This window comes from Hyla sarda, chromosome 1 (assembly GCF_029499605.1).
Source record: "Hyla sarda isolate aHylSar1 chromosome 1, aHylSar1.hap1, whole genome shotgun sequence".
Classification (NCBI taxonomy): domain Eukaryota; kingdom Metazoa; phylum Chordata; class Amphibia; order Anura; family Hylidae; genus Hyla; species Hyla sarda.
This window is the reverse complement of record NC_079189.1, coordinates 427,153,782-427,168,313: the sequence shown is the minus strand read 5'-3', so window position 1 is coordinate 427,168,313 and position 14,532 is coordinate 427,153,782. Positions and strand designations below refer to the sequence as shown.

General features: G+C 46.2%; 1 protein-coding gene across 1 annotated transcript in view; it reads left to right on the top strand.

Moving 5' to 3' along the window:
• The first annotated feature begins 7,106 nt into the window (after positions 1-7,106).
• Positions 7,107-14,532, top strand: part of PITPNB (phosphatidylinositol transfer protein beta) — a 68,887-nt gene continuing 61,461 nt past the window's right edge. Inside the window, exon 1 of the mRNA XM_056529603.1 lies at positions 7,107-7,233. Within this exon, the coding sequence (XP_056385578.1) occupies positions 7,214-7,233 (20 nt within the window). The 5' untranslated portion in view covers positions 7,107-7,213. The remainder of the gene's footprint in view (positions 7,234-14,532) is intronic.

Below are 14,532 nucleotides of genomic sequence, written 5' to 3'. Positions count from 1 at the left end.
TTTTACTTTGCAACTCTCTGCTTATAAGGAAATTAGACATATCAAATAAATCATATATTGACTCCCATATACAATATGTCTACTTTATATTTGTATCATAAAGTTGTCATGTTTTTACTTTTGGAAGACATCACAGGGCTTCAAAGTTCAGCACCAATTTTCCAATTTTTCACAAAATTTTCCCAAATCGGAATTTTTCAGGGACCAGTTCAGTTCTGTGAATCAATTTTCGTGAGGGGTGCAGTTTCCAAAATGGGGTCGCATGTGGGGGGGGGGGGGGGGGTCCACTGTTCTGGTACTATAGGGGCTTTGTAAACACACATGGCCTTCAATTTCAGATACATTCTCTCTCCAAGAGCCCAATGGCGCTCCTTCTCTTCTGAGCTACAAATTTTGGGAGCTTTTTTCCTATTTTCCCTTGTGAAAATGAAAAATTTAGGGTAACACCAGCATTTTAGTGGAAATTTTTTTTTCTCATTTTCACATCCAACTTTAACAAAAATTTGTCAAACACCTGTGGCGTGTTAGGGCTCACTATACCCCTTGTCACATTCCGTGAGGGGTGTAATTTCCAAAATGGGGTCACATGTGGGTATTTATTGTTTTGCGTTTATGTCAGAACCGCTGTAAAATCAGCCACCCCTGTGCAAATCACCAATTTATGCCTCAAATGTACATAGTGCTTTCTCACTCCTGAGCCCTGTTGTGCGCCCGCAGAGCATTTTACACCCACATATGGGGTATTTCTGTACTCAGGAGAAATTGCGTTACAAATTTTGGGGGTCTATTTTTCTTTTACCGCTTGTGAAAATTAAAAGTATGGGGCAACACCAGCATGTTAGTGTAAAAATTATTTTTTTTTACTCTAACATGCTGGTGTAGACCCCAACTTTACCTTTTCATAACGGGTAAAAGGAGAAAAATCCCCCCAAAATTTGTAACACAATTTCTCCCGAGTACGGAAATACCCCATATGTGGCCCTAAACTGTTTCCTTAAAATACGACAGTGCTCCGAAGTAAGAGAGCGCCATGCGCATTTGAGTACTAAATTAGGGATTGCATAGGGGTGGACATAGGGGTATTCTACGCCAGTGATTCCCAAACAGGGTGCCTCCAGCTGTTGCTAAACTGCCAGCATGCCTGGACAGTCAATGGCTGTCTGGAAATGCTGGTAGTTGTTGTTTTGCTACAGCTGGAGGCTCCGTTTTGGAAACACTGCCGTGCGATACGTTTTTCCTTTTTATTGGGGGGGACAGTGTAAGGGGGGTGTATATGTAGTGTTTTACCCTTTATTTTGCGTTAGTGTAGTGTTTTTAGGGTACATTCACACGGGTGGTGGTTTACGGTGAGTTTCCCGCTAGGAGTTTGCGCCGTGGCAAAAAATTTGCCACAGCTCAAACTTTAAGCAGGATACTCACTGTAAACCTGCTGTTGTGAATGCAAACCTCCAGCTGTTGCAATACAACACCTCCTAACATGCACTGACAGACCGTGCATGCTGGGAGTTGTACTTTTGCAACAACTGGAGGCACACTGGTTGGAAAACCTTCAGTTAGGTTCTCTTACCTGACTCAGTATGTTCCAACATGTGTGCCTCCAGCTGTTGCAAAACTAAAACTCCCAGCATGTACTGATCGCTGAAGGGCACGCTGGGAGATTTAGTTATACAACAGCCGGAGGTACGCAACTACAACTCCCAGCATGGTGAGACAGCTGTTTGCTGTTCGTGCATGCTGGGAGTTGTAGTTTTGCTATATTTAGAGGGCCACGGTTTAGAAACCACCACACAGTAATCTCCAATCTATACCCCTCTAAATATTGCAAAACTGCAAATCCCAGCATGCCCAAACGGCTGTGTGGGTAAGCTGGGAGTTGTAGTTTTGCAAAATCTAGAGGGCTACAGTTTAGAGACCACTGTTGTGTAGCTCTCCAGATATTGCTAGGCAACTACTCAACGGCTTCCGTAGTCTGTACCAGGGAGCTGCACCAGGGAGCCGCATGTTATCGCCACCTGCCGCCGATCGCCGGTAAGGGACCTCCACCACCGCCGCCGGTCACGCTACAGTTCCCCTGTTCTGCCCGGATTACCGTGGGTGGGCAGAACGGGGGAACCGAACATTAACCCCTACGCCCAAGATCTGCTATTGGTCAGTCCCCCATTTTTGCCGGGTCACCAGAGACCTGTATGACCCGAAATCGGAAGATCACCGGTCTGAATTGACATGGTTATGCCTGCTGAATGATTTCAGCAGACATCCTGGTCCTGTCCCTGACCGGCTAGCGGTGGGGACCGGAATTCCCACGGGCGTACCCATACGCTCTACGTACCTAAGGACTCAGGATGCAGGGCATATGCATACACCCTGCGTCCTGAAGAGGTTAAATAGGGAATGCCTTCCAAGGATTGGAAGGGGAACCACTAGGGCACCCAGAATGTTGCACGGCACTGGTAAGACATGTTACGCTCGTGGTTGCCAAACAGCAGTGTTACACTTACTATGTAACTATGTTATTACATTGCATGGTTATTGGCCCGAACAAGCCAATAATTGCCCTGTTATAGGCCCAGCGATCAGCGTTTGCTTGTTTATTGGCTGATCACAAGGTTTTGATAACCGATGAAAGTATAGAACTGCACAAACAATTCAGCTATACCAAGCTGTATAATAGGCTCTTATACCAGTGAGGGGATCGGGCTGTGTAATACAGCTCTAATGCTTATTACTTAAAATTTTATATTCTGACTTTTATATTCTGACTTTAATGTCTTCCTTGGTGTGTCTGTATGTTTTCTTTTTATTACTTCCCCATTTTTTTTTTATACTTGCAACACATTTTACAAACAATCAACATATTTTCTTTTACCCTGTTTTGGAATTCCATATCAAAAGTGTTTTATAATCCTGTCTATTGTTATATTTATGCGGTGGCCCAGTATGGGAAGTGTTACCACGTGCTCCTGCTGTCCTGTCAGGCAGCCTCCTTCGGTGTCCCCAGGGCCCCCTGCACTTGTTTCCCCATTATAAATATGTTTTACCATGTAAAGTGTTATAAAATGCAATGTTCCTTTCACCCCTTGGGGACCGAGCCCATTTTGACCTTAAGGACCAGAGCATTTTTTGCAAATCTGACCACTGTCACTTTAAGCATTAATAACTCTGGGATGCTTGTACTTATGAATTTGATTCCGAGATTTTTTTTTCATGACATATTCTACTTTATGTTAGTGGAAACTTTTCGTTGATACTTGCATCATTTCTTGGTGAAAAATTCAAAAATGTCATGAAAATGTTTAAAATTTTGCATTTTTCTAACTTTGAAGCTCTCTGCTTGTAAGGAAAATAGACATTCCAAATAAATGATATATTAAATTCACATATACAATATGTCTACTTTATGTTTCCATCATAAAATTGACATGTTTTTACTTTTGGAAGAAATCAGAGGGCTTCAAAGTTCAGCAGCAATATTCCCATTTTTCAAGTAAATTTCAAAATCAGAATTTTTCAGTGGCGGGTTCAGTTTTGAAGTGAATTTGAGAGTCTTTATGTTAGAAATACCCCATAATGGATCCCATTATTAAAACTGCACCCCTCAACGTATTCAAAATTACATTTAAAAAGTTTTTTTTAACCCTTTAGGTGTGTCACAGGAATAGCAGTAAAGTGGAGGCGAAAATTCAAAATCTAAATTTATTTACACTAACATGTTCTTGTAGACCCATATTTTTTTATTTTTACAAGGGGTAAATGGAGAAAATGCCCCCAACATTTGTAATCCAATTTCTCCTGAGTAAGGAAATACCTCATATGTGGATGTAAAGTGCTTTTGTGGGTGCACTAGAGGGCTCAGAAGAGAAGGAGCGACAATGGGATTTTGGAGAACAAATTTTGATGAAATGGTTTTTGCGGGGCATGTCGCATTTTGGAAGCCCCCATGGTGCCAGAACAGCGAAAAACACCCCACATGGCATACTATTTGGGTGACTACACCCCCCATGGAACATAAAAAGGGGTACAGTGAGCCTTAACACCCCTCAGGTATTTGATGACTTTAGGTTGAAGTTGGACGTGTAAATGAAAAAAAAAATTTTTTTTACTAAAATGCTGGTGTTACCCCAAATTTTTCCATTTTACAAGGGGTAATAGGTGAAAATGTCCAACAAAATTTGTAACCCCATTTCCCTCGAGTAAGGAAATATCTCATTCATGGATGTAAAGTGCTCTGTGGGTGCACTACAATGCTCAGAAGGGAAGGAGCGACAATGGAATTTTGGATAGAGTATTTGGTTGGAATAGAAGTTTGGGGACATGTGCATTTACAAAGCCCCCCGTGGTGCCAGAACAGTGACCCCCCCCCCCCACATGTGACCCCATTTCGAAAACTACACCCCTCACGGAACGTAACAAGGGGCATTTACACCCCACTGGCGTTTGACAGATCTTTGTAAGAGTGGGCTGTGCAAATGAAAAATTACATTCTTCATTTACCACTGTTACAAAAATCTGTCAGACACCTGTGGGGCGTAAATGGTCACTGCACCCCTTATTACATTACGTGAGGGGGGTAGTTTCCGAAATGAGGCCACATGTGGGTATTTATTTTTTTGTGTTTATGTCAGAACCGCTGTAACCAGCAGCCACCCCTATGCAAATCACCAATTTAGGCCTCAAATGTACATAGTGCACTCTCACTCCTAAACCTTGTCATGCGTCCGCAGAATATTTTACACCCACATATGGGGTATTTCCGTACTTCCGTAAGGGTATAGTGTATATGTAGTGTTTTACTAATTATTTAGTGTTAGTGTAGTGTTTTACTCTTTATTTAGGGTTAGTGTAGTGTTTTACTCTTTATTTAGAGTTAGTGTAGTGTAGTGTAGTGTTTTTAGGGTACATTCACATGGGCAGGGGTTTCCACACACTAGCCCAGGATCCAGCTGTACACCTTCGGGTGGTTTTAGGCTAATCCACGCCCTAGTGTTACGAATACAAGGGGTTAATGCCATCTGCCCCTAGGGTAACAACATCTGCCCTGCACCACACACCCCGCCACCACATTTACAAACCCTCTTGTTGGGGCCATGATTTCGATTAGTTAAGTATAGAGCTTGACAAGGACTGTAGGCACTTACACTGTTGTACTATATATCGAGAGTAAAACTACATGGAGCATCCATGCTGTGGTGGAAAATCACAATAATATAAACAATATGTGGAACAGTTTTCAAATTGATTATTATTAGTCATAAAAGTATGGGTCTATTCAGACAGAGAATTCAACAAGGGATTTCCTATCTGGATTTCATCAGTGGTTTCATGCTGCATGGAACTTTCATCTTGGAAATTCTGAGCAAAATATCTGTAGTGTGTATGGGCCCTTAACCCCTTAACGACGCAGGACGTATATTTACGTCTTGCGCCGGCTCCCGCGAAATGAAGCGGGATCGCGCCGCGATCCCGCATCATATCGCGTCGGTCCCGGCGCTCATCAACGGCCGGGACCCGCGGCTAATACCACACATCGCCGATCGCGGCGATGTGCGGTATTAACCCTTTAGAAGCGGCGGTCAAAGCTGACCGCCGCTTCTAAAGTGAAAGTGAAAGTGACCCGGCTGCTCAGTTGGGCTGTTCGGGACTGCCGCGGTGAAATCGCGGCGTCCCAAACAGCTTGCAGGACACCGGGAGGGCCCTTACCTGCCTCCTCGGTGTCCGATGGGCGAATGACTGCTCCGTGCCTGAGATCCAGGCAGGAGCAGTCAAGTGCCGATAACGCTGATCACAGGCGTGTTAATACACGCCTGTGATCAGGATGAGAGATCAGTGTGTGCAGTGTTATAGGTCCCTATGGGACCTATAACACTGCAAAAAAAAAGTTTAAAAAAAGTGTTAATAAAGGTCATCTAACCCCTTCCCTAATAAAAGTTTGAATTACCCCCCTTTTCCCATAAAAGAAATAAAACAGTCTAAAAAAATAAATAAATAAACATATGTGGTATCGCCGCGTGCGTAAATGTCCGAACTATAAAAATATATCATTAATTAAACCGCACGGTCAATTGCATTTTTGGTCACTTTTTATACCATTAAAAAATTAATAAAAAGTGATCAAAAAGTCCGATCAAAACAAAAATCATACTGATAAAAACTTCAGATCACGGCGCAAAAAATGAGTCCTCATACCGCCCTGTACGTGGAAAAATAAAAAAGTTATAGGGGTCAGAAGAGGAAACGTATACATTTTCCTGCATGTAGTTATGATTTTTTCCAGAAGTCCGACAAAATCAAACCTATATAAGTAGGGTATCATTTTAACCGTATGGACCTACAGAATAAAGATAAGGTGTAATTTTTACCGAAAAATGTACTGCGTAGAAACGGAGGCCCCCAAAATTACAAAATGGCGTCTTTTCTGCGATTTTGTCGTACAATGATAATGATAATAAGAATTCTAAACACCCCCATTTTAAAAATTACAAAACAATAACCTTATGTGTCAGGAAACATGTAATAAAACAGTGTTTCCCAAACAGGGTTCCTCCAGTTGTTTCAAAACTACAACTCCCAGCATGTCTTGCCAGTTGTAGTTTTACAACAGCTGGAGGCACCCTGGTTGGGAAACACTGCAACAAAAGGTGATGAAAAAATCGAATGAAGAATTGTTCATGACTAGCCAATAAAATGAAATAATAATAATAAAAACTATATATTGTGGGTTATACCATGCTGTCTTTATATTCTCCTCGAAAAAGTCCAAATATTTCTTTCTTTTTTTTTTTTTTTTTTTTTGGTAACTAGGCTATTTTTACCTCTTCCACTTTATGAATATTAGGGACAACAGAGTTATAGTAATTATAGGGCTACAGTCCACAACTAGTGCTTTCGTTTCCATGTACTGTCTCTTTAAATCCAGACACCATCCACCAGCAGGAGAGCCCGGTCAGGCACAGTTGTTAGGACTGCAGTATTCCTCCGAAAGTAACCTTCTATCAATACCTGGCACAATCGGCGTTCTGACAGATGTCATGGTCTCGACCAATCAGTGCTCTGTGGGCGGGGATTCCAAAACCAGGCTGTTGTGAGCATCCAATGGACGTCTTCCTGGGCGTGGTTACGTGCATTCTGAGGGCGTGGTTTAGCGCGGCGTCCGCTCTCCCGGAAAGCGTCGTGTGACGTTGGTGCCGCACAGGAGCTGCGGCGGTCGCTGCGGAGGATGGTGTTAATCAAGGAATTGTGAGTGCGGGCGGGGGTGCAGGGCTGGCGGCCGGGTCTGGGGTGCTGCGGGGTGGGCAGTGTGTGAGGTCAGCACGCTGGGGTGGACGGTAGTCGGCTTATAGGCAGCAGGCTGGAGGGGCTGCCGGTTGTCAGGGAGGATAAGTACCGCAGGCCTCCTGTTGCGGGGCCTCTGCTTAGCCCTTAGTCAGCGCCGCAGACGACACCGGTGTAGGGCCTGGGTGGCTGGAGGTGCCGGTTTTTCTGGCTCTGTGCCTTGAGGCAGCGCAGGTTACATCATTAAGTGACTCCTGAGACATGGCTGCCTGAACACTTACCGTGTACCTACCGGGGCCTCCCCGGACCATCACACCGGCCCTGTGTAACCGCTCATGTGCTGTGAATGTGACGCATGTGCGGCTTCTCTACACTGCATCCACCGGCCAAACACTTCTCATAGGGACAGGCGGGGGTACTGTGCCCTGCTGATAGGGACAGGCGGGGGTACTGTGCCCTGCTCATAGGGACAGGCGGGGGTACTGTGCCCTGCTGATAGGGACAGGCGGGGGTACTGTGCCCTGCTGATAGGGACAGGCGGGGGTACTGTGCCCTGCTGATAGGGACAGGCGGGGGTACTGTGCCCTGCTTATAGGGACAGGCGGGGGTACTGTGCCCTGCTCATAGGGACAGGCGGAGGGTACTGTGCCCTGCTCATAGGGACAGGCGGAGGGTACTGTGCCCTGCTCATAGGGACAGGCGGAGGGTACTGTGCCCTGCTGATGGGGACAGGCGGAGGGTACTGTGCCCTGCTGATGGGGACAGGCGGAGGGTACTGTGCCCTGCTGATGGGGACAGGCGGAGGGTACTGTGCCCTGCTGATGGGGACAGGCGGAGGGTACTGTGCCCTGCTGATGGGGACAGGCGGAGGGTACTGTGCCCTGCTGATGGGGACAGGCGGAGGGTACTGTGCCCTGCTGATGGGGACAGGCGGAGGGTACTGTGCCCTGCTGATGGGGACAGGCGGAGGGTACTGTGCCCTGCTGATGGGGACAGGCGGAGGGTACTGTGCCCTGCTGATGGGGACAGGCGGAGGGTACTGTGCCCTGCTCTTACTGGTTGTCCTGATCTGTAAGCCTGCACAGACAGAATGGGGGAGACTTATCAAAACCTGTGCAAGGGGAAAATTTGCCCATAGCAACCAATCAGATCGCTTCTTTCATTTTGCAGGGGCCTTGTTAAAAATGAAAGAAGCGATCTGATTAGTTGCTATGGGCAATATTATTTAGATAAGTCTCCCCCATTATGTTGAAGGTGCATGGTTGGACTGCTTAATCCAGTGAGTTAGCATGAGGGCGCTGTACTGTAGGCCCACCAGTATTGGCAGATTTGGATGACTTTAAAGGGAATCTGTCATGAATTTCATGCTGCATGTACCACAAGTAGTCAGGACAGACCCCAGTGGTTTCTACATGCCCCTCTGGCCTTGACTGGAAGAACTCTCCCTAAACCCAAACATAGGTCTACAATCAAGGCGGTGGGTTAATAAGAAGCTGCCTGAGTCCTCTCTAAAAATAGGATGTTCAGGCAGCATGAAAGAAATGACAGTTTCCTCTTAATCGTATGTGAATTGCAGCTGTTAGGGTTTTGGAAAAGGGAACATAAAGTTAGTTTGATGGTGAGCGATTTGAAAACTTTAAAGTTTACTTGCACCCCCCCTGTTCTGTACGTGGGACCAAGACTGTCCCATAGACTTACATTGGGAGGCCGTCTTGGCCACGTGGCACGGAGCCAGGAATGAACATGCTTATTGCACAATTCTCTTGTCTCAGTCTAGCAATCTGTTGGGGACTGTGCACCCAGACCCCGACCGATCAAAACTTTTGACATATCTCTACAACATGCTAAATTTATAATTTTTTTTAAAGTGACCGTGCTGATTACATTTGGGCCATAAATAGGGAGTTGCAGATCACTGCTCTGGATCAGTACAGTTTATTCATGTATTCCTGCCAGTGTCTATAGGACAGTGGTCTGCAGCCTATGATACTGTCCCTTTGTACAAAACGAAATACCATATTGTCCTTTCTTTATGATTTTTACCGTTCCCTCCAGCTCAGCCCCACCTCATCATCATGAAAGGTCCTCCAGCCACAGTCTCATGTACTTCTGTCCATCCTGCCCCACCCCCAAAACTATCGCCATATTTTTTCCTTTAGTTACAATGCCGATATCCCCATTTTTGTCCTATGATCTTCGGCGACCAAAATGTCAGTGCATCCATATTATGAACCTATATATCGGCCATAAACACAAACACAGTGTGGCCCTAGGCTAAGTCACCTGTCAGCAGACAGCTTTCATACCTCATTACCCTGGCCAAGCTTGTATGTGCCTTCTATGTAGTAGTGGTGGGTTGCAAGCTGCTGCCAGAGTCCTGTCTCAGCTGCTTAAAGGGGTACTCCACTGCTCAGCTTTTGGAACAAACTGTTCCGAACGCTGGAGCCGGCGTCGGGAGCTTGTGATGTCATAGCCCCGCCCCCTCAATGCAAGTGTATGGGAGGGGGCGTGACGGAAGTCACGCCCCCTCCCATAGACTTGCGTTGAGGGGGCGGGGTGTGATGTCATGAGGTGAGGGACTATGACGTCACGAACGCCTGGTTTGTTCGACACACTGAGCAGCAGAGTACCCCTTTAAAGGAGATATCCAGTGGTGAAAAACTTATCCCCTATCCTAAGGATAGGGGAAAAGTTTCAGATTGCTGGGGGTCCGAACGCTGAGGCCCCCCCTGCAATCTCCTGTACGAGGCCCCGGCAGCCCCGCGGGAAGGGGGCGTGTTGACCACCACAGGAAGCGCTGCTTTCGGCAATCTCCGGACCTGCCATAGAGTTGTATTGAGGGGGCGTGTTGGCCGCCGCCAGCGAGCCGGGGCCCCATACAGGAGATCGCGGGGGGGCCCCAGCAGTCGGACCCCCTGTGATCTGACACTTATCCCCTATCCTTAGGATAGGGGATAAGTTTTTCACCACTGGACTACCCCTTTAAATCAGTCTAACTCCCCCACCAGAGTGGTGCGCTATAGAACCTTGCCCTGTCACTACTGAAAGTAGAGCGAACAAAGATAGGACACATTTATGATAATTTCTAACATTCCTTATGACTGTCAATGCTCAACAAGCTGCTGTATATATGTAACAAGTGCCGTATCAATGAGTATATCTCACTCCATTTTATTGTGAAGCAGAAGTTAAATGCTTTATAACCTTGTTGTATTCTATAGCATTGCTGCTTGTCGGTGTCAGGTCTTTTCCCTCTCGGAGGCCAGAACCGCAGTCTCTAGTGAAATAAGCAGACGCCTGTTCATGTCCCTTACTATAAGGACATGATTAGCTTATGATATGGCGGAATTGGTTAAAGGTTAGCAGTCAGGCAGGAATACACATACTTGACATACAAGGCTGTCTTTATAGTAAAGTGCAGCATTTCTAGGAAGATTTTCTATTATCATGTCTGAGTCCACTCCCCCCAATAACGCACACTGAGTAATGTGTAACTAGATTACTAAGATGGTGATTATTTTATCTTCTCCTCCTCTGAATGGGCCGTAGATGTTTGTATGGGAGTATTGGCCTGTAGACTAGTGTATCTAATGCCTGCTGCACTGCCGGGTCACAAAGGCAGTGTGAAAGGGGCCTAAGAATGTCAACCACTATGGTCCAGAGCTGGTGGTGAATTTTCACATGGGTTGCAGTTTTCTGAGTTATACATCAACTTAAGTCTCAATATATTCCAGGAAACTGCCTAGATTATATAAAGGATAGGCCATCAATAGGCTCCGCACCATGTGATTGGTGTTCTGCAACTCGGTCCAGTTCATTAGGGTGGGGGTAAGATGCTGTACTGGGCACAGGGCTCAGTGGTCCCTAGTCGGCTGAAGTCACAAACCCACTGATCAACTGTTCAGTCTTTAGTGTCCTTGAAATTATACAAAACTTCTGACATATCGTCAAGTTTTATCAGTCTTCGTCTGAGTGTTCAAACCACTGTAGATCTCTAGATATATCATGGGGGATGTTGGCCGCGATCTCCTTCCAGTTTCAGGAGATGGCCTTCATTATTAAAGGGGTACTCCGGTGCTTAAACATCTTATCCCCTATCCAAAGGATAGGGGATAAGATGCCTGATTGCGGGAGTCCCGCAGCTGGGGACCCCCCGGGATCATGCACGCGGTACCCCGTTTGTAATCAGTGCCCCGAGCATGTTCGCTCCAGGTCTGATTATGGTCGACCGCAGGGCGGGCGGCGTGTGACGTCACGCCTCCCACCCCCGTGTGATGTCACCCTCCACCTCAATGCAAGCCTATAGCTATCACGCCCCCTCCCGTCAGCTAGCATTGAGGGGCGAAGCGTGACGTCACACGGGGGTGCAGGTGTGACATCACACGCCACCGGCGCTGCGGTCGCCGGTAATCAGCACTGATTACAAACGGGGTGTTGCGTACATGATCCCGGGGGGTCCCCAGCTGCGGGACTCCCGCAATCAGGCATCTTATCCCCTATCCTTTGGATAGGGGATAAGATGTTTAAGCACCGGAGTACCCCTTTAAGTCTATGGGCAGTCTCCTGCAACTGGGGAGTGAAGCTTGCTACTGTGTGATTTACCTGCTATATCTAGAGATCGGTATGGGTCTAAACACTCATGAACTAGTGACTTATCAACAGTTTAGTATAATGACTGGGACACTCTAAAAACTTTTTTATTTAAAAGACCATGATTTTCATATCTAGCCGTTTATATTTATGTCAATCTGCTGGCAGCGTGCTTAGTGTTAGAATGGTGCTTAGGCTGCTAGTGTCTAGGTTTATTTGCACTATAGATAATGTAATAATAAATAAAGGGAACACTAAGATAACACATCTAGAGATGAGCGAACTTACAGTAAATTCGATTCGTCACGAACTTCTCGGCTCGGCAGTTGACTTTTCCTGCGTAAATTAGTTCAGCCTTCAGGTGCTCCGGTGGGCTGGAAAAGGTGGATACATTCCTAGGAAAGAGTCTCCTAGGAAAGAGTCTCCTAGGACTGTATCCACCTTTTCCAGCCCACCGGAGCACCGGAAAGCTGAACTAATTTATGCAGGAAAAGTTATCAACTGTCGAGCCGAGAAGTTTGTGACGAATCGAATTTACTGTAAGTTCGCTCATCTCTAAACACATCCTAGATCTTAATGAATGAACTAATTGTATGAAATACTTTCATCTTTACAATAGTTGAATGTGCTGACAACAAAATCACACAAAAATTATCAATGGAAATCAAATTTATCAACCCATGGAGGTCTGGATATGGAGTCACACTCAAAATCAAAGTGGAAAACCACACTACAGGCTGATCCAACTTTGATGTAATGTCCTTAAAACAAGGAAAATGGGGCTCAGTAGTGTGTTTGGCCTCCACGTGCCCGTATGAATTCCCTACAACGCCTGGGCATTCTCCTGATGAGGTGGCATTGTGTTGCAACGTGGCATTGGTGGATGGAGCGAGACATGATGTCCCAGATGTGCTCAATCGGATTCAGGTCTGGGGAACAGCGGGCCAGTCCATAGCATCAATGCCTTCCCCTTGCAGGAACTGCTGACACACTCCAGCCACATGAGGCCTAGCATTGTCTTGCATTAGGAGGAACCCAGGGCCAACCGCACCAGCATATGGTCTCACAAGGGGTCTGAGGATTTCATCTTGATACCTAATGGCAGTCAGGCTACCTCTTACAAGCACATGGAGGGCTGGGCACCCCTCCCCCCTCCCCCCACAGAGAAATGCCACCCCACACCATTACGGACCCACCGCCAAACTGGTCATGCTGGAGGTTGTTGCAGGCAGCAGAACGTTCTCCACGGCATCTGTGTGAACCTGCTTTCATCTGTGAAGAGCCCAGGGTGCCAGTGGCGAATTTGCCAATCTTGGTGTTCTCTGCCCAATGCCAAACGTCCTGGATGGGGTAGGACTGTAAGCACAACCCCCAGCTGTGGACGTCGGGCCTTCATACCACCCTCATGGAGTCTGTTTCTGACCGTTTGAGTGGACACATGCACATTTGTGGCCTGCTGGAGGTCATTTTGCAGGGCTCTGGCAGTGCTCCTCCTGCTCCTCCTTGCACAAAGGCAGAGGTAGCGGCCCTGCTGCTGGGTTGTTGCCCTCCTATGGCCTCCTCCACGTCTCCTGATGTACTGGCCTGTCTCTTGGTAGCGCCTCCATGCTCTGGACACTATGCTGACAGACACAGCAAACCTTCTTGTCACAGCTCGCATTAATGTGCCATCCTGGATGAGCTGCACTACCTGAGCCACTTGTGTGGGTTGTAGACTCCGTCTCATGCTACCACTAGAATGAAAGCACCGCCAGAATTCAAAAGTGAGCAAAACATCAGCCAGGAAACATAGGAACTGAGAAGTGGTCTGTGGTCACCACCTGCAGAAGCACTCTTTTATTGGGGGTGTCTTGCTAATTGCCTATAATTTCCACCTGTTGTCTGTTCCATTTGCACAACAGCATGTGAAATTGATGGTCAATCAGTGTTGCTTCCTGAGTGGACAGTGTGATTTCACAGAAGTGTGATTGACTTGGAGTTACATTGTGTTGTTTGTCTTCCCTTTAATTTATTTGAGCAGTGTATTTTATTGCTATATATAATGTGTTATTTAGTAAAAACACATTGACCGGGAAGTGTAAATTCCCATTTAAATGTTTTTTATGACTGTAAAGTTACTTCATGTTATAAAAGTGCCTGGTAAAATATTCATTTCTTACTTGGCACGTTTTCTTTTGTTTGTTTTCCATGTAAATGAAATGGTTCTCTGCTAAGGAAGAAGTTGTTAGAACTGCTGTAAGGTTATATTGGTAGCTCATTAAACTGGATTGCCATCTTAGAGGCATTACCACAATGGACCCACATGTGGGACCCCTACGATTATTAGAACCATGGTCCTCAGCACCCTGTTCCTTGTCACTGTGCCACCACAGGGAGGAGAGGCTTGACTTGAGCGTTAAGTGTCAGGAAACAGTGCTCAGCCATCTTCATCTGGTCCAAATACTTTGAGGAGTGGGGCACTACATATACTCAACCACCAACCACTATTCCAGCTCTTTCTCTTTGCACTCATGCAGTAAAGAACAGACATATAGGATCTTGGCTCAAAAGAAAACCCTGACAGTAGAGAGTGGCATGGATGCTAGCCACTCAGGTCTAGTGTTTATCAATATGGACGCTCTGTTTGCTAACTGTAATATAAAGTAGCAAAAAAAAAAACACATAAAACAACTT